The 21,277-nt window shown below is 50.1% G+C and overlaps 1 protein-coding gene and 1 long non-coding RNA gene across 2 annotated transcripts in view; one reads left to right on the forward strand and one right to left on the reverse strand.

Moving 5' to 3' along the window:
• ALX4 (ALX homeobox 4) overlaps window positions 1-21,277 on the reverse strand; it is a 143,807-nt gene that overhangs the window by 18,514 nt on the left and 104,016 nt on the right. Inside the window, exons 2-3 of the mRNA XM_063946263.1 lie at window positions 18,182-18,471; window positions 8,381-8,509 (exon numbers count right to left, since the gene is read on the reverse strand). Of these exons, the coding sequence (XP_063802333.1) occupies window positions 8,381-8,509; window positions 18,182-18,471 (419 nt within the window). The remainder of the gene's footprint in view (window positions 1-8,380; window positions 8,510-18,181; window positions 18,472-21,277) is intronic.
• LOC134970272 (uncharacterized) lies at window positions 710-20,945 on the forward strand. Its single transcript, XR_010189750.1, has 3 exons — window positions 710-802; window positions 20,395-20,560; window positions 20,683-20,945. It is a non-coding gene; the product is annotated as an uncharacterized LOC134970272 (long non-coding RNA).

A 21,277-nucleotide genomic window follows, 5' to 3' on the forward strand; every position in this document is an offset into this window, starting at 1 on the left:
TTCAAACACCTTTGCAAAGTTCTACAAGTTTGATACCCTGGCTGAGGAGGACCTTGAGTTTGCTCATTCGGTGCTGCAGAGTCATCCGCACTCTCCCGCCCATTTGGGAGCTTTGGTATAATCCCCATGGTCCTTACGGAGTCCCCAGCATCCACTAGGACGTTAGAGAAAATAAGATTTTACTTACCGGTAATTCTATTTCTCGTAGTCCGTAGTGGATGCTGGGCGCCCGTCCCAAGTGCGGACTTCTTCTGCAATACTTGTATATAGTTATTGCTTAAATAAGGGTTATGTTATGGTTGCATCAGGGTTGTCTGATGCTCTGTTGTTGTTCATACTGTTAACTGGGTAAGTTTATCACAAGTTATACGGTGTGATTGGTGTGGCTGGTATGAGTCTTACCCTGGATTCCCAAAATCCTTTCCTTGTACTGTCAGCTCTCCCGGGCACAGTTTCCTTAACTGAGGTCTGGAGGAGGGACATAGAGGGAGGAGCCAGTGCACACCAGTATCCAAATTCTTTCTTAAAGTGCCCATGTCTCCTGCGGAGCCCGTCTATTTCCCATGGTCCTTACGGAGTCCCCAGCATCCACTACGGACTACGAGAAATAGAATTACCGGTAAGTAAAATCTTATTTTTGGAATTTGTGCAACAATGAAACAGTTTTAAAAATGATCCCTTTCTTATTCTCTTTTAATGCTGCAGCTTTCAGACAATATTAATTTCATTCTTCATTATGACATCGTTATTATGTTTGTGATACATAGACTCCGGCTGTCCGCACACCTTCCGGCACTCACAGGTAAGTCAGATCTGACGCTTTTTCTTCTGTTTTTCTCCTTGATTTGCAGCAGTAAGTGGCTGTGGAGTTGCTCCCCGCACGTTGGCTCTGAGTCAGACGTGGTTGGAAGCAGTAGTGACAGCGCTGGATGTTGATGTAGCAGGATGCGCCTGTTACATGCAGACGCCTCCTGCTGCAGTAGTGATCCATCCTAGGATGCAGCATCGGATGTCTCGCGCCATTGGGCAACTTGCGTCACCCAAGGGGGGGACACAAGCCATGTGTCGCAGAGGCCAGGAAATCTCTGTGCAACCACGGAGCTCCCTGGCCTCATCCTTCCCCCTAAACAGTGGCGACACTCCGATGCTGCCCTCCCCGCCTCCAGACGCATCAGGTGGTCATTCACTGCTACTGACATTGCAGAGCCTGTTGCGCTCAAAGTATCGATAATCAGTACTTTGCGAATTGCGATGCAGATCCTTCCCATTGCCGTATTTTCTTACAGAAGTGAAGGCAGTTTAGTGACGTTCATGATTATACAGATTTTCCTGCAGTTTCAGCGATTATCTGCTGACTGCGCATGCAGACGCGATGGGGGCGGGCACAGAGAGGATTTATCCGCTGAGTGACTGACAGGCAGGGACCGGGGTGTGGTGACTCACATGCAGACATGTCGCGGTCATATTTGGATACTGCATCTTTGTACGCAGACACTGAGATTTGCGCGGCCGTCTGTTGGCGTCTCAGTACATGTCCAGACGACATTCGCATATTTTCGCACATTAGCTAAATCAGGCCATATAGTAAAATTATTTCTGTATTATTGTGGCGTCAGCAGGAAGGCAATTTACTGACCACAAAATACTATTTACTGACGGGTGAAAATGCAGCCTCTATATACCTGAAGCTCAACAGTTTGACAGATGTTGGCTACTGTGGTGGCTTGTGACATGGTCAGATTGTGTAGATACCCCCCCATGTCCAATGAAGCTGCGGCTCATATTTCAGAGACTGGACCCCCCCATCCCTGAGGGATAAGAGTAGGGGAGTATCAGTGCAGGAATGCAGGAGCAGAGCATCCAGATGTGGCAGGGAGAGCAGAGCCTGGAATTCCAGCACTTCTCCTGCTCATCAAACATTTGACCCCTCTGCTCATTCCTCTCCCTCCCTGGCTGCAGCTCATTCCTCTCCCTCCCTTCTTTCCTTCTGCTCCGTGATGAAATGCAAAGGGACCAGGCAGTCATCCTTCCCCATCATTCTCCCTCTCTCTGTGGCAGGGATACTACAATGTGCTGGCCGGAGAGCAGATACCACTGGTCACATATACTACATTGTGCTGGCCGGAGAGCAGATACCACTGGTCACATATACTACAATGTGCTGGCCGGAGAGCAGATACCACTGGTCACATATACTACATTGTGCTGGCCGGAGAGCAGATGCCACTGGTCACATATACTACACTGTGCTGGCCGGAGAGCAGACGCCACTGGTCACATATACTACATTGTGCTGGCCGGAGAGCAGATACCACTGGTCACATATACTACATTGTGCTGGCCGGAGAGCAGATACCACTGGTCACATATACTACACTGTGCTGGCCGGAGAGCAGATGCCACTGGTCACATATACTACACTGTGCTGGCCGGAGAGCAGACGCCACTGGTCACATATACTACACTGTGCTGGCCGGAGAGCAGACACCACTGGTCACATATACTACACTGTGCTGGCCGGAGAGCAGATACCACTGGTCACATATACTACACTGTGCTGGCTGGAGAGCAGATACCACTGGTCACATATACTACACTGTGCTGGCTGGAGAGCAGATACCACTGGTCACATATACTACACTGTGCTGGCCGGAGAGCAGATACCACTGGTCACATATACTACACTGTGCTGGCCGGAGAGCAGATACCACTGGTCACATATACTACACTGTGCTGGCCGGAGAGCAGACGCCACTGGTCACATATACTACACTGTGCTGGCCAGAGAGCAGATACCACTGGTCACATATACTACACTGTGCTGGCCGGAGAGCAGATACCACTGGTCACATATACTACACTGTGCTGGCTGGAGAGCAGATACCACTGGTCACATATACTACACTGGGCTGGCCGGAGAGCAGATACCACTGGTCACATATACTACACTGTGCTGGCCGGAGAGCAGGCGCCACTGGTCACATATACTACACTGTGCTGGCCGGAGAGCAGATACCACTGGTCACATATACTACACTGTGCTGGCCGGAGAGCAGATACCACTGGTCACATATACTACATTGTGCTGGCCGGAGAACAGGCGCCACTGGTCACACATACTACACTGTGCTGGCCGGAGAGCAGATACCACTGGTCACATATACTACACTGTGCTGGCCGGAGAGCAGGTGCCACTGGTCACATATACTACACTGTGCTGGCCGGAGAGCAGATACCACTGGTCACATATACTACACTGTGCTGGCCGGAGAGCAGATACCACTGGTCACATATACTACACTGTGCTGGGCGGAGAGCAGATACCACTGGTCACATATACTACATTGTGCTGGCCGGAGAGCAGACGCCACTGGTCACATATACTACATTGTGCTGGCCGGAGAGCAGATACCACTGGTCACATATACTACACTGTGCTGGCCGGAGAGCAGACTCCACTGGTCACATATACTACATTGTGCTGGCCGGAGAGCAGATACCACTGGTCACATATACTACACTGTGCTGGCCGGAGAGCAGATACCACTGGTCACATATACTACACTGTGCTGGCCGGAGAGCAGATACCACTGGTCACATATACTACATTGTGCTGGCCGGAGAGCAGATACCACTGGTCACATATACTACACTGTGCTGGCCGGAGAGCAGATACCACTGGTCACATATACTACACTGTGCTGGCCGGAGAGCAGATACCACTGGTCACATATACTACACTGTGCTGGCCGGAGAGCAGACGCCACTGGTCACATATACTACATTGTGCTGGCCGGAGAGCAGATACCACTGGTCACATATACTACATTGTGCTGGCCGGAGAGCAGATACCACTGGTCACATATACTACACTGTGCTGGCCGGAGAGCAGATGCCACTGGTCACATATACTACACTGTGCTGGCCGGAGAGCAGACGCCACTGGTCACATATACTACACTGTGCTGGCCGGAGAGCAGACACCACTGGTCACATATACTACACTGTGCTGGCCGGAGAGCAGATACCACTGGTCACATATACTACACTGTGCTGGCTGGAGAGCAGATACCACTGGTCACATATACTACACTGTGCTGGCTGGAGAGCAGATACCACTGGTCACATATACTACACTGTGCTGGCCGGAGAGCAGATACCACTGGTCACATATACTACACTGTGCTGGCCGGAGAGCAGATACCACTGGTCACATATACTACACTGTGCTGGCCGGAGAGCAGACGCCACTGGTCACATATACTACACTGTGCTGGCCGGAGAGCAGATACCACTGGTCACATATACTACACTGTGCTGGCCGGAGAGCAGATACCACTGGTCACATATACTACACTGTGCTGGCTGGAGAGCAGATACCACTGGTCACATATACTACACTGGGCTGGCCGGAGAGCAGATACCACTGGTCACATATACTACACTGTGCTGGCCGGAGAGCAGGCGCCACTGGTCACATATACTACACTGTGCTGGCCGGAGAGCAGATACCACTGGTCACATATACTACACTGTGCTGGCCGGAGAGCAGATACCACTGGTCACATATACTACATTGTGCTGGCCGGAGAACAGGCGCCACTGGTCACACATACTACACTGTGCTGGCCGGAGAGCAGATACCACTGGTCACATATACTACACTGTGCTGGCCGGAGAGCAGGTGCCACTGGTCACATATACTACACTGTGCTGGCCGGAGAGCAGATACCACTGGTCACATATACTACACTGTGCTGGCCGGAGAGCAGATACCACTGGTCACATATACTACACTGTGCTGGGCGGAGAGCAGATACCACTGGTCACATATACTACATTGTGCTGGCCGGAGAGCAGGCGCCACTGGTCACATATACTACACTGTGCTGGCCGGAGAGCAGATACCACTGGTCACATATACTACACTGTGCTGGCCGGAGAGCAGATACCACTGGTCACATATACTACATTGTGCTGGCCGGAGAGCAGGCGCCACTGGTCACATATACTACACTGTGCTGGCCGGAGAGCAGATACCACTGGTCACATATACTACACTGTGCTGGCCGGAGAGCAGATACCACTGGTCACATATACTACACTGTGCTGGCCGGAGAGCAGATACCACTGGTCACATATACTACATTGTGCTGGCCGGAGAGCAGACGCCACTGGTCACATATACTACACTGTGCTGGCCGGAGAGCAGACGCCACTGGTCACATATACTACACTGTGCTGGCCGGAGAGCAGACGCCACTGGTCACATATACTACACTGTGCTGGTCGGGGAGCAGACGCCACTGGTCACATATACTACACTGTGCTGGCCGGAGAGCAGACGCCACTGGTCACATACACTACACTGTGCTGGCCGGAGAGCAGACGCCACTGGTCACATATACTACACTGTGCTGGCCGGAGAGCAGACGCCACTGGTCACATATACTACACTGTGCTGGCCGGAGAGCAGACGCCACTGGTCACATATACTACACTGTGCTGGCTGGAGAGCAGACGCCACTGGTCACATATACTACACTGTGCCGGCCGGAGAGCAGACGCCACTGGTCACATATACTATAATGTGCCGGCCAGAGAGCAGACGCCACTGGTCACATATACTACATTGTGCTGACCGGAGAGCAGACGCCACTGGTCACATAGTGAGAGTACCCAACCCCCACCAAGTATGTCTGGCTCAGTGGACAGGTGTCGGGCACATGCTGTCTGTGTATCTGGCTCAGTGGACAAGGGTCGGGCACATGCTGTCTGTGTGTCTGGCTCAGTGTACAGGTGTCGGGCACATGCTGTCTGTATCTGGCTCAGTGGACAGGGGTCGGGCACATGCTGTCTGTGTATCTGGCTCAGTGGACAGGGGTCGGGCACATGCTGTCTGTGTATCTGGCTCAGTGGACAGGGGTCGGGCACATGCTGTCTTTGTATCTGGCTCAGTGGACAGGGGTCGGGCACATGCTGTCTGTGCATCTGGCTCAGTGGACAGGTGTCGGGCACATGTCTGTGTATCTGGCTCAGTGGACAGGGGTCGGGCACATGCTGTCTGTGTATCTGGCTCAGTGGACAGGGGTCGGCCACATGCTGTCTGTGTGTCTGACTCAGTGGATAGGTGTCGGGCACATGCTGTCTGTGTATCTGGCTCAGTGGACAGGTGTCGGACACATGCTGTCTGTGTGTCTGGCTCAGTGGACAGGTGTCGGGCACATGCTGTCTGTGTATCTGGCTCAGTGGACAGGGGTCGGGCACATGCTGTCTGTGTATCTTGCTCAGTGGACAGGGGTCGGACACATGCTGTCTGTGTATCTGGCTCAGTGGACAGGTGTCGGGCACATGCTGTCTGTGTATCTGGCTCAGTGGACAGGTGTCGGGCACATGCTGTCTGTGTATCTGGCTCAGTGGACAGGGGTCGGGCACATGCTGTCTGTGTATCTGGCTCAGTGGACAGGTGTCGGGCACATGCTGTCTGTGTATCTGGCTCAGTGGACAGGGGTCGGGCACATGCTGTCTGTGTCTGGCTCAGTGGATAGGTGTCGGGCACATGCTGTCTGTGTGTCTGGCTCAGTGGACAGGTGTCGGGCACATGCTGTCTGTGTATCTGGCTCAGTGGACAGGTGTCGGGCACATGTCTGTGTATCTGGCTCAGTGGACAGGGGTCGGGCGCATGCTGTCTGTGTATCTGGCTCAGTGGACAGGGGTCGGGCACATGCTGTCTGTGTGTCTGGCTCAGTGGACAGGTGTCGGGCACATGTCTGTGTATCTGGTTCAGTGGACAGGGGTCGGGCACATGCTGTCTGTGTATCTGGCTCAATGGACAGGGGTCGGGCACATGCTGTCTGTGTGTCTGGCTCAGTGGACAGGTGTCGGGCACATGTCTGTGTATCTGGCTCAGTGGACAGGTGTCGGGCACATGTCTGTGTATCTGGCTCAGTGGACAGGGGTCGGGCACATGCTGTCTGTGTATCTGGCTCAGTGGACAGGGGTCGGGCACATGCTGTCTGTGTGTCTGGCTCAGTGGACAGGTGTCGGGCACATGCTGTCTGTGTATCTGGCTCAGTGGACAGGTGTCGGACACATGCTGTCTGTGTGTCTGGCTCAGTGGACAGGTGTCGGGCACATGCTGTCTGTGTATCTGGCTCAGTGGACAGGGGTCGGGCACATGCCGTCTGTGTATCTTGCTCAGTGGACAGGGGTCGGGCACATGCCGTCTGTGTATCTGGCTCAGTGGACAGGTGTCGGGCACATGCTGTCTGTGTATCTGGCTCAGTGGACAGGTGTCGGGCACATGTCTGTATCTGGCTCAGTGGACAGGGGTCGGGCACATGCTGTCTGTGTATCTTGCTCAGTGGACAGGGGTCGGACACATGCTGTCTGTTTATCTGGCTCAGTGGACAGGTGTCGGGCACATGCTGTCTGTGTATCTGGCTCAGTGGACAGGTGTCGGGCACATGCTGTCTGTGTATCTGGCTCAGTGGACAGGGGTTGGGCACATGCTGTCTGTGTATCTGGCTCAGTGGACAGGTGTCGGGCACATGCTGTCTGTGTATCTGGCTCAGTGGACAGGGGTCGGGCACATGCTGTCTGTGTCTGGCTCAGTGGACAGGTGTCGGGCACATGCTGTCTGTGTATCTGGCTCAGTGGACAGGTGTCGGGCACATGCTGTCTGTGTATCTGGCTCAGTGGACAGGGGTCGGGCACATGCTGTCTGTGTCTGGCTCAGTGGATAGGTGTCGGGCACATGCTGTCTGTGTGTCTGGCTCAGTGGACAGGTGTCGGGCACATGCTGTCTGTGTATCTGGCTCAGTGGACAGGTGTCGGGCACATGTCTGTGTATCTGGCTCAGTGGACAGGGGTCGGGCACATGCTGTCTGTGTATCTGGCTCAGTGGACAGGGGTCGGGCACATGCTGTCTGTGTGTCTGGCTCAGTGGACAGGTGTCGGGCACATGTCTGTATCTGGTTCAGTGGACAGGGGTCGGGCACATGCTGTCTGTGTATCTGGCTCAATGGACAGGGGTCAGGCACATGCTGTCTGTGTGTCTGGCTCAGTGGACAGGTGTCGGGCACATGTCTGTGTATCTGGCTCAGTGGACAGGTGTCGGGCACATGTCTGTGTATCTGGCTCAGTGGACAGGGGTCGGGCACATGCTGTCTGTGTGTCTGGCTCAGTGGACAGGTGTCGGGCACATGCTGTCTGTGTATCTGGCTCAGTGGACAGGTGTCAGGCACATGTCTGTGTATCTGGCTCAGTGGACAGGGGTCGGGCACATGCTGTCTGTGTATCTGGCTCAGTGGACAGGGGTCGGGCACATGCTGTCTGTGTGTCTGGCTCAGTGGACAGGTGTCATGGGAACAAGAATTACCTGGGCATAGTTTTCAGCTCGGGTCAGTAGTGGCAGCTCATAGGCAGAGGAGAAGTGAGTTCGCACTTGTTGCATTTGCCCAAACCTCTCTCTTTTCCTCCACTTCGCCCTCCGGTTCTGGAACCACACCTAGGAGACAGGAGAGAAACACAGATACATACATCAGGTTCAGAACCCAACTTTATGCTCACAGGAAAGTAGCAGATAAAGGCTAAATGATATATTGTGCACTAAAAGTCCCAGCATGATCACAATATCAGTGATAGAGGCCTCTCTCCATCTGGCCTGTCCGTATAAGAACACACACCTCCAATAGGAGCTTCCACAGCTACTCAGACGGGTGAGTCCAATTAGGTGCAAGTTTGCAAAAGCGAGTTTGTTTCATGAAAACTTACATACGCCGCACAAATGGCCGCACCTGAGGAATGCAAGATCCCATTAGAAATGGCAATTAGCGGTAGTTGCGGCCAGGTGCTCAACTTTTCAACCAAAATCGACCTTGGAGAAAAGCATGAAAAAGTCAGGAAACCATCCTGGACCCCAAAATGTGACGCGTGAGATAGCAGGACCATATAGAAGGCTGTTGATGACCATATGATAAGTAATGGATGCTTTTAAAAGGTGTCAAATAAATGATTTTTGCAATTTCTATAAATGGTTGAAAATGATAGCAAGTCATCAAATTACAGACTAAGGGTACAGAAAAATGTCTGTATAGTAACTTACACCTCCACCTGCCTTATCCACATCATTTACACCTCCACCTGCCTTATCCACATCATTTACACCTCCACCTGCCTTATCCACATCATTTACACCTCCACCATCATTTACACCTCCACCTGCCTGTCCCACATCATTTACACCTCCACCTGCCTTATCCACATCATTTACACCTCCACCTGCCTTATCCACATCATTTACACCTCCACCTGCCTTATCCACATCATTTACACCTCCACCTGCCTTATCCACATCATTTACACCTCCACCTGCCTTATCCACATCATTTACACCTCCACCTGCCTTATCCACATCATTTACACCTCCACCTGCCTCCACCTGCCTTATCCACATCATTTACACCTCCACCTGCCTTATCCACATCATTTACACCTCCACCTGCCTTATCCACATCATTTACACCTCCACCTGCCTTATCCACATCATTTACACCTCACCTGCCTGTCCCTTATCACTTACACCTCCACCTGCCTTATCCACATCATTTACACCTCCACCTGCCTTATCCACATCATTTACACCTCCACCTGCCTGTCCCTTATCACTTACACCTCCACCTGCCTGTCCCTTATCACTTACACCTCCACCTGCCTTATCCACATCATTTACACCTCCACCTGCCTGTCCCACATCATTTACACCTCCACCTGCCTTATCCACATCATTTACACCTCCACCTGCCTTATCCACATCATTTACACCTCCACCTGCCTGTCCCACATCATTTACACCTCCACCTGCCTGTCCCACATCATTTACACCTCCACCTGCCTTATCCACATCATTTACACCTCCACCTGCCTGTCCCACATCATTTACACCTCCACCTGCCTTATCCACATCATTTACACCTCCACCTGCCTTATCCACATCATTTACACCTCCACCTGCCTTATCCACATCATTTACACCTCCACCTGCCTTATCCACATCATTTACACCTCCACCTGCCTTATCCACATCATTTACACCTCCACCTGCCTTATCCACATCATTTACACCTCCACCTGCCTTATCCACATCATTTACACCTCCACCTGCCTTATCCACATCATTTACACCTCCACCTGCCTGTCCCACATCATTTACACCTCCACCTGCCTGTCCCACATCATTTACACCTCCACCTGCCTTATCCACATCATTTACACCTCCACCTGCCTGTCCCACATCATTTACACCTCCACCTGCCTTATCCACATCATTTACACCTCCACCTGCCTTATCCACATCATTTACACCTCCACCTGCCTTATCCACATCATTTACACCTCCACCTGCCTTATCCACATCATTTACACCTCCACCTGCCTTATCCACATCATTTACACCTCCACCTGCCTTATCCACATCATTTACACCTCCACCTGCCTGTCCCACATCATTTACACCTCCACCTGCCTTATCCACATCATTTACACCTCCACCTGCCTGTCCCACATCATTTACACCTCCACCTGCCTTATCCACATCATTTACACCTCCACCTGCCTTATCCACATCATTTACACCTCCACCTGCCTTATCCACATCACTTACACCTCCACCTGCCTTATCCACATCATTTACACCTCCACCTGCCTGTCCCTTATCACTTACACCTCCACCTGCCTGTCCCACATCATTTACACCTCCACCTGCCTTATCCACATCATTTACACCTCCACCTGCCTTATCCACATCATTTACACCTCCACCTGCCTTATCCACATCATTTACACCTCCACCTGCCTTATCCACATCATTTACACCTCCACCTGCCTGTCCCTTATCACATACACCTGCACTTACCTGTCCCACATCATTTACACCTCCACGTACCTGTCCCACATCATTTACACCTCTGCGTACCTGTCCCACGTCATTTACACCTCTACGTACCTGTCCCACGTCATTTACACCTCCAGGTACCTGTCCTACATCATTTACACCTCTGCATACCTGTCCCACGTCATTTACACCTCCACTTACCTGTCCCACATCATTTACACCTCTGCATACCTGTCCCACGTCATTTACACCTCTACGTACCTGTCCCACGTCATTTACACCTCTACGTACCTGTCCCACGTCATTTACACCTCCAGGTACCTGTCCTACATCATTTACACCTCTGCATACCTGTCCCACGTCATTTACACCTCCACTTACCTGTCCCACATCATTTACACCTCTGCATACCTGTCCCACGTCATTTACACCTCTACGTACCTGTCCCACGTCATTTACACCTCTACGTACCTGTCCCACGTCATTTACACCTCCAGGTACCTGTCCTACATCATTACACCTCCACGTACCTGTACTACATCATTTACACCTCCACGTACCTGTCCCGCATCATTTACACCTCCACGTACCTGTCCCACATCACTTACACCTCCACCAGGGCCGGTTCCGGGGCTTCTGGCGCCCCGGGCAGCATTAGGGGGCGTGGCTTCGTACAGGGGGCGTGGTCATTTACGCCCCCTGTACAGACTGAAATGATGTGCGGTGCGCGATGACGTCATCGCGCACCGCACAGTAAAGGACCTCTCCACGAAGGGAAACTAGACGCGTACGCGTCTAGTTTCCCTTCCCAGCGGCAGCGGGGGGCACACAGCAGCAGCGGATCTTGCCCTGGTGCGGCGAACTCCGCCCTCCGGAAGGCGGCGCCCCGGGCAAAAGTCCTGCTTGCCCGTGGCAAGATCCGCTACTGACCTCCACGTACCTGTCCCACATCATTTACATCTCCACGTACCTGTCCCGCATCATTTACACCTCCACCTACCTATCCCACATCATTTACACCTCCAGGTACCTGTCCCACATCACTTACACCGCCACGTACCTGTCCCACATCATTTACATCTCCACGTACCTGTCCCACATCATTTACACCTCCACCTGCCTGTCCCACATCATTTACACCTCCACCTACCTGTCCCACATCATTTACACCTCCACGTACCTGTCCCTTATCACTTACACCTCCAGGTACCTGTCACTTATCATTTACATCTCCAGGTACCTGTCCCACATCATTTACACCTCCACGTATCTGTCCCACATCATTTACACCTCCACCTACCTATCCCACATCATTTACACCTCCACGTACCTGTCCCGCATCATTTACACCTCCACCTAGCTGTCCCCCATCATTTACACCTCCACGTAGCTGTCCCACATCATTTACACCTCCACCTACCTGTCCCACATCTTTTGCACCTCCACCTACCTGTGCCACAGCATTTACACCTCCACGTACCTGTCCTACATCATTTACACCTCCAGGTACCTGTTCTACGTCATTTACACCTCTACATACCTGTCCCACGTCATTTACACCTCTACATACCTGTCCCACGTAATTTACACCTCTACGTACCTGTCCCACGTCATTTACACCTCCACCTACCTGTCCCACATCTTTTACACCTCCACCTACCTGTCCCACAGCATTTACACCTCCACGTACCTGTCCTACATCATTTACACCTCCAGGTACCTGTCCTACATCATTTACACCTCCAGGTACCTGTTCTACGTCATTTACACCTCCACGTACCTGTCCCACATCACTTACACCTCCACGTACCTGTCCCACATCATTTACACCTCCAGGTACCTGTCCCTTATCATTTACATCTCCAGGTACCTGTCCCACATCATTTACACCTCCACGTATCTGTCCTACATCATCTACACCTCCATATACCTGTCCCACATCATTTACACCTCCAGGTACCTGTCCCTTATCATTTACACCTCCATGTACCTGTCCCGCATCATTTACACCTCCACCTGCCTGTCCCTTATCACTTACACCTGCACTTACCTGTCCCACATCATTTACACCTCCACCTGCCTGTCCCGCATCATTTACACCTCACCTGCCTGTCCCTTATCACTTACACCTGCACTTACCTGTCCCACATCATTTACACCTCCACCTACCTGTCCCCCATCAATTACACCTCCACACACCTGTCCCCCATCAATTACACCTCCACACACCTGTCCCTCATCATTTACACCTCCAGGTACCTGTCCCGCATCATTTACACCTCCACCTACCTGTCCCACATCTTTTACACCTCCACCTACCTGTCCCGCATCATTTACACCTCCACTTACCTGTCCCACATAATTTACACCTCCACCTACCTGTCCTACATCATTTACACCACCAGGTACCTGTCCTACATCATTTACACCTCCAGGTACCTGTTCTACGTCATTTACACCTCTACATACCTGTCCCACATCATTTACACCTCTACGTACCTGTCCCACGTCATTTACACCTTCACGTACCTGTCCCACATCATTTACACCTCACCATACCTGTCCCTTATCATTTACACCTCCAGGTACCTGTCCCGCATTATTACACCTGGGTGTCTATGCATGTGTAAGCCTTATAAGATCCCATTACTTTGTGTGATGATTGTGACAGTATAGCAGTTATCGCCTGATCACCTCTTGGCAGCTGTATTGGGCACACTGAGGTTTGGGGGTGCTGACAATAATCCAGCGTACATATTCCCCATCTGCAGTTGGTTTGATCGTATGCTCGTGTTGCAGCCTATGTGTGTGTCTGATGTACATTCTGTGAGGCAGCGTCCGCCTCTATCGGTACTGAATGAAGCAGGACATACATCAGTGTCACGCAGTGTACAGTCAGCGTATTCCAGTGATAAATGGACAGAGCTCTCTGCGTATTGATGGACACTTCCTAAGCTCAGAGGGGGGGAGGGGGGCACTGACTGATGATACGTAATGTAGATCTCTGGAACTATTGCCATGAATCAGGGTTTATATATTTCTTGACTGCGTGCAAAACTGCGGCCAGAGAGTTTATTCTACACTTTCATTTTCTTTACACAATAATATTAGGTGACATGGATTTATTTTCCTCTTAAAGCAGCTGTGTGATTGGCGGTGATTGATCGTTTTTATGGTTCACAGTGCACGGGATCAGAAGTTACTGTATGTGCTGTATGGGTAGAAGATGGTCCAGATGGGTATTGCACCCGCCCTATCGGCCCATCTATCATCCAGCACGGACAGCCAGATTCCGCCACATGAGCACGGAGAGAGGTGTATGAGGTTAGCTGTGTAGGACTGTACAGGGAGCCATTAATCCGGCGTTAGGTACAGGAGACACACGGGGCCCCTGGGCCTCTGCTACACATTGCACAGTGATTACCAGGGGTCCGCAGTGTCAGATGGGTGACAGTCCTCACACAAAGGTGCGTGGGGGGTATACACCGCCCTCTGTCCGCCTACAAATCCCCATTATTAATGCATTTAGTGCACCAGGCAGAAAGAGTTGATAATAGAAAATTCTAGGATGACTCCATGGACGGATATGAATATATTTCCTGCCTGGACGGTGAAACGCGCGCTGCCAAGAAGCAGATGAATAAACAGGTGCGGGGTACCGGACGATCTCTGAGGTTTCTTTAAAAGCGGCAATCATTTTCAGGCATGGTTTTGCCTTGTAAATGATTGCCGCTTTTAAAAAAAACAAAACTCAGAGGTCGGCCAGCCGGCATCCCACACCTCCGGCACACTCACACCCTATTACATATGCCCCCAAGTGTCTGTGACAGGGAACAGTCCTGCTAAACCATGGTGCCCCCACTGTGGGAGGTGTGGCCTGGGTCCACCTGTCACTCAGATAGTCCCCTGGTGACAGCTCACACAAGGAGGCTCCCACGCGTTTTACGTGCACGTGCTTCCATCTGCTTCCACTGATGACTGAGAGCGCACTGCAGCTGAAAGTGTTGTTTCATTACAAACGGAAAGAAATCACCGGCCTCCCAGCGGCCCCATCAGGACAGCGGCCTCCCATCGGCCCCATCAGGACAGCGGCCTCCCAGCGGCCCCATCAGGACAGCGGCCCCATCAGGACAGCGGCCTCCCATCGGCCCCATCAGGACAGCGGCCTTCCAGGGCTGTGATTCCGGAGGTCTGCTCTTCTTCCAGCAAGTAGTGCCCCTAGGCATGTGTCTCACATCACCTAGCCCCCAGCCTAAATTACCATCGGCTGAGGCTGGGAGGTACAGCTACCCTATACTAGGTGCAACCTCCACAAATGTGCATTTCCAGAAGGGCTGATATCCCGATGGGCCGGTCCCGCTGTCCTCCTTGTGCTGTGCCACCATGCTTATATGGGGAATGGGCTGAAAGCACACCCCACAAAGTGTGAGCACACCCTACTTCCCATGCACGTGCTGCGTAGAGTGTCAGGGACTGTTGTAAGCCTCGGTCTGTGTAGCGTGCACTTGGTGCGCTCGTGTCTCAGCACGTACAGGGCGATGTCACGTGAAATATGCCACACACTATCATCTAATACCTATTATTGTCACAAGGCCAGAGGCTGATAAATGACTGTACAACCCAGACGGGGGGTCAGGCAGGGGGTGAATGCGGAGGCCGCGCTGCAGATGCCCCTTCCCGCTGGATGCACACACAAAGGGGATCTGGGAGCACACTGTCAGTACTGTGCCTGGGAAAGCAGCTTGGGATGAGAGGGTCAGATAACTTCTGCTTGTTTGTATTACGTCTTTAATTTCCTGCCGCCTGTAGTTTTCCCTGACACAGCCCCCCGTGGTTTATGGGGGGAAGGGACGGGGAACAGTGATGCAGGAATAGCACAGATCACTACATGTGCAGGGTCAGGGCAGAGGTAGCCAACCTGTAACGCACTGACTGTTATAGAACTACAAGTCCCAGCGCACTGAGACATATAGGGGCCCATGTATTAATCAGCACATTTGCACTGCGATCTGGATGCTGATGGAGATTATAAAGATTATAAAATATATGATTTTGAGATTATATAGATTATAAAAGAGCACCATCCCTGCGCAGCTGAAGCGAGACTCCTGCGCATACGCGTTCCGCTGGCCACGCATTGCTGTGGAGGGTTCTGGGGATACACTGGTGATAATAATCTGACTGTTGTGCCACCTGCGACATGCTCAGTAGGTGCTGGAATGCTCAGGTGATGACATCACTGACAGGTGGGAGGGGTCAGAGATGAAAGTAACTGTGATGTCGCTGGTAGTAACGCCAGTCATTAGCAGCAATCTACAGAGACAGAGGTAGGATGGGGAACATCCTGGAGGGCATTCGTCACTTACCAGCCTATATAGCAACTGACCGGAAGTGATCGCTCCAATCACCTATTAAATCTCACACCCCAGGATATATATTATGTATAGATAACTTTACCATCACCCCTGGGCCACCTTGGAATGTCCCTTCACCTTCCCCAATAACGTAACACATAATTTACCCGCAACCCATCTTACCCGGCCAGTGTACCGTGCTCCTGCATGTCAGGGCCGCGCACGCATCTGTCACCCACCACTGAGTGACGGGTATAGTATATATATTATATATAGTGGTCAGAGTGACGCTGTATACAATGTATGCCATACTGCCTCCCCTCCTGCTTATAACCGCAATCTGTACCTTCCGCTCACAGATCTCATCGGATCCGGTAGTAAATACTAGTGATGTGCGGATTCGGTTTTACTCGGTTTTACTCGGTTCTCAAAACGGCATCTTATTGGCTCACGGATGTCACATGTTTTGGATAGCCAGTAAGATGCCGTTTTGAGAACCGAGTAAAACCGAGTAAAACCGAATCCGCTCATCACTAGTAAATACCAGCAGACGCTGTTCCGACTGTCACTATAGCTACAGCGAGGCAGCAAGTCCTCACATGGGCTCCCTGCGCTCGCCGCGCTTCGGGCCTGGTAGTAAGCTTTGCTCGCCATAGGTTCTATTCCCACTCGGTTGGTGGCATGAACCCACCAACCGAGTGGGAATTCCGTGCGGGTGTTCGGATTCCGGCCACCGGTATAATGTCAGCTGTCGGGATTCCGACGTCACCGTGCATGAAATCACCCAAATGTAGCTGCGTCCAGTGGAAATGACTCCGAATAAGAATAAATATTCCGGCATTTAATAATAAACGGGACTGATTCTGAGGGGGAGTAAAGCAAAAAAGATTATATATATATATATATATATATATATATATATAATGTATTCCCTTGCCTTCCAAATATATAATCGACTCGGTGCCTTCCAAGAAAGTTAAATACAGCAGAATCTCAGCGGCGGCACTTACAGGTACTTGTAGCAAGAAACATACTAAATCACCTGATGGCGCTTTCGCATAATAAAACCGACACGTAGAAACAACTGGCTTAGTACATTTCTTGCTACATGTATCTGTAAGTGCCGCCGTTGAGATTCTGCTATATATATATATATATATATATATATATATTGCATACAGGGTAGATATAGGCTGCTTTTACATATAGACCACAGATGCTTGACAGATTTATTTTTACACTGCAAATGAAATATGAGTCTGGACACGTCCCTCCCTTTCAGGTGCGCACACACTAGACATTATGCTCCTTGGACTCCCGGGCAGACGACATAGAACCTTATTCAGAGATAAGCGCGGATCACTGCATACGCAGCCAGATCTGCGTCTATCTCCTCACAAGTGGGGGCCATCCAGCATGTGTAGCGCCGCCTCCCGATGCGTCCACAATTACATTGCTGACGCTTTGGAACTAAGGTTGACCCCCGGCAACACAGCCTGACTGCGCTGTAAGGCAGTCTGCTGCCATTTTTTGGGAGAGGCTAAAAACAGTCCTGGCCCACCCCCGTTCAGAACGCCCTGCCCCTCCCGCCACCGCGCCACCCAGGTGGCATACAGCTCTGCCTGGTCTCATCGCAGACTGCAGTGATCCTGGCCGGCTGTGGCTTGTGGCTCCGATATGTTCCAGCAGGTACCCACACAATTCTGCCCTGCATTGCCTGCCATACATCATCCTCTGTGTAGTAGAAGCATTCACAGCTGTATGAGAGTCGCCCTCGTTGTGGCGATATATGCCAGTTCAGCTGCTAGTAAGCATAAGCCGGCCGTCTACATGGCCACAGCATACAGTTAGAGGCAGCTTATGAGAGCGCAGCTTTATGCCACGTTCCGCAGAGGCTGCGCAGCACACATCGGCTGCCATTAAATCACTGTACCTGTACTCTGGCCTCCGTTAGGTCAGTCCTCATGGCCAGCTGCTCCCGGGCATAGACATCTGGGTAGTGGGTCTTCTGGAAGACTTTCTCCAGCTCCTCCAGCTGGTAGCTTGTAAACGTGGTCCTGTTCCGCCTCTTCTTTCCTTTGTTACTCTCAGACTCTGTCTTGTCCATGGCCAGCTCACTGCTCCCTCTGTCCTGGGAACTCTTTCCGGTGGTCTCCTTGCTGGTCAGGTACCCACTGTCCATTCCCGGGGGGTCACTGCTTGATGTCAGGGAACTTTCTTTGCCTGCAAGACAAAGCATAAGAATTGACCAGGTATCCCCAGAGAGTGTGGATGGAGTCAGAGAGCACTTCTGTAGGAAGACTACATCCTGGGGTTATCTGCCTGTCTCATATACATGTCAGACTACAACTTCCCTATATACCATGGCTCAGGGGCACACACATGAAGGAGCAAACTGGACTAGACCTGGCTGTTCTGGCGTCACTGCCGTCTGTAACTGCCGTCATCCGATGTCCTCACACAGGACAATAGCCGTGATCTGCAGTGATCTTCCAACTGCATCTATCAATATGTCTGGTAATCACCTCATTCTTTTCTATCTGGTTATTATCTGGCATGGAGTACAGATGGGATTATATACGTTCTGCCATATTGTGCCAATTCCATGATATTGCAGCAGGTATCACAACATAGCCATGATATTGCAGCATGTATCACAACATAGCCATGATATTGCAGCAGGTATCACAACATAGCCATGATATTGCAGCATGTATCACAACATAGCCATGATATTGCAGCAGGTATCACAGCATAGCCATGATATTGCAGCAGGTATCACAACATAGCCATGATATTGCAGCATGTATCACAACATAGCCATGATATTGCAGCAGGTATCACAACATAGCCATGATATTGCAGCAGGTATCACAACATAGCCATGATATTGCAGAAGGTATCACAACATAGCCTTGATATTGCAGCAGGTATCACAATATAGCCATGATATTGCAGCAGGTATCACAACATAGCCATGATATTGCAGCAGGTATCACAACACAGCCATGATACTGCAGCAGGTATCACAACATAGCCATGATACTGCAGCAAGTATCACAACATAGCCATGATATTGCAGCATGTATCACAACTTAGCCATGATATTGCAGCAGGTATCACAACATAGCCATGATATTGCAGCAGGTATCACAACTTAGCCATGATATTGCAGCATGTATCACAACATAGCCATGATATTGCAGCAGGTATCACAACTTAGCCATGATATTGCAGCATGTATCACAACTTAGCCATGATATTGCAGCAGGTATCACAACATAGCCATGATATTGCAGCAGGTATCATACTACAAGGAATGTAACAAAAAATGCAAAAAAAAACAAATCAGAGCAGCTAAAATAGAAAATGAAAAACAAATCACCAAGGAGAGTAAAACCAACCCTAAAAAGTATTTTAAATATATAAACAATAAAAGGTTAACAAAGGAGAATATATGACCATTAAAGGGTAAGTCGAGTGTCTTGACTATTGATGACAAAGACAGAGTTATTGAACAAGTTTTTTTCTTCAATGTTTACTAGATAGGACCTGTTGGGAGTAGTGCACAACATAAGCAATGATAACTTTCCATTGCTAAGTACTTGGTTAAACGAGGAATTAGTCCAGGAGAGACTAAGTAAAATTAAGATAAACAAATCTTCTGGTCCGGATGGACTGCACTCAAGGGTTTTTATGGAACTTAGCTCAGAATTAACAAGGCCTTCATATTTCATTTTCTATGATTCAATTACATCAGGAATAATACCAAAAGGACTGGCGTATAGCAGAGGTAGTCCTAATATTTAAAAATTGAATTAAAACTCATCCCGGTAACTATAGACCAGTAAGTTTGACATCTATAGTGGGGAAGTTACTGGAAGGTATAATAAGGGATAGCAACAAGCGTACTTGGATAACTCCAAGGTTTTGTGAGGGACATAGAAACATAGAATTTGACGGCAGATAAGAACCACTTGGTCCATCTAGTCTGCCCCTTTTTTTAAACCATATTGTTACCTCAAATCCTATTTGATCCTTAGTTCTTTGTAAGGATATCCTTATGTCTATCCCATGCATGTTTACATTGCTCTACTGTCTCAGCCTCTACCACCTCTGATGCATACTTGCCTACTTTTGAAAAAGCATTTCAGGGAGATTGTGAAGGTAACACCTATCAGCGCGGACGTGTACTGCTACATCTGAGAGGCGTGTTATGAAAATAACTTACATCCAAGTGTAAATGAGCCCCAAAATTAGTAAGATCTACTTGTTGAAGAAAAGACTGATATTTTGCAGGATTCCATATACTGTAAGTGGCCACTTGAAACCTTTAATATGCATGTAGGCTCATTGTGCCTTATAAACAATATAGGCAAATGGCACTGATGATCCTATTTAAATGTATATATCTCTGATTTCTCTTTTTTTCAGGGAGATTGAGGGACTGTTCAGGGAGTGAGGGAGATTGCTACTATTTCAGGGAGTCTCCTGCAGAATGAGGGAGGGTAGGTAACTATGCTCTGATGGGAGGCTATTCCACATGTCCACTACCCTTTCTGTGAAGTAATTTTTCCTTGAATTTCCCCTGAACCTGCCTCCCTCCGCCAGAGTGTATGTCCTCGTGTCCTAATACTTCTCTTCCTTCGAAAAATATTGCCTTCCTGTACCTTGATAAAACCATTGGTGAAAGTTTCTATCATGTTCCCCCTTTCCCTTCTCTGCTCCAAACTATACATATTGAGATTTCTTAGTCTTTCTGGGTAAGTTTTGTGATGTAGGCCATGCACCATTTTAGTTGCCTTCTGTATACACTCTCTAATGTATTTATATCCTTCTGAAGATATGGAGGGTCATTCGAGTTGATCGCTCGCTAGCTAATTTTTGCAGCGCTGCTAGCAGATAGTCACCGCCTATAGGGGAGTGTATTTTCATTCTGCTAGTGTACGAACGCATGTGCAGCCGAGCGGTACAAAAAAGTTTGTGCAGTTTCTGAGTAGCTCAGAACCTACTCAGCCGCTGTGATCAC

Source organism: Pseudophryne corroboree, chromosome 11 (assembly GCF_028390025.1).
Source record: "Pseudophryne corroboree isolate aPseCor3 chromosome 11, aPseCor3.hap2, whole genome shotgun sequence".
NCBI classification, from domain to species: domain Eukaryota; kingdom Metazoa; phylum Chordata; class Amphibia; order Anura; family Myobatrachidae; genus Pseudophryne; species Pseudophryne corroboree.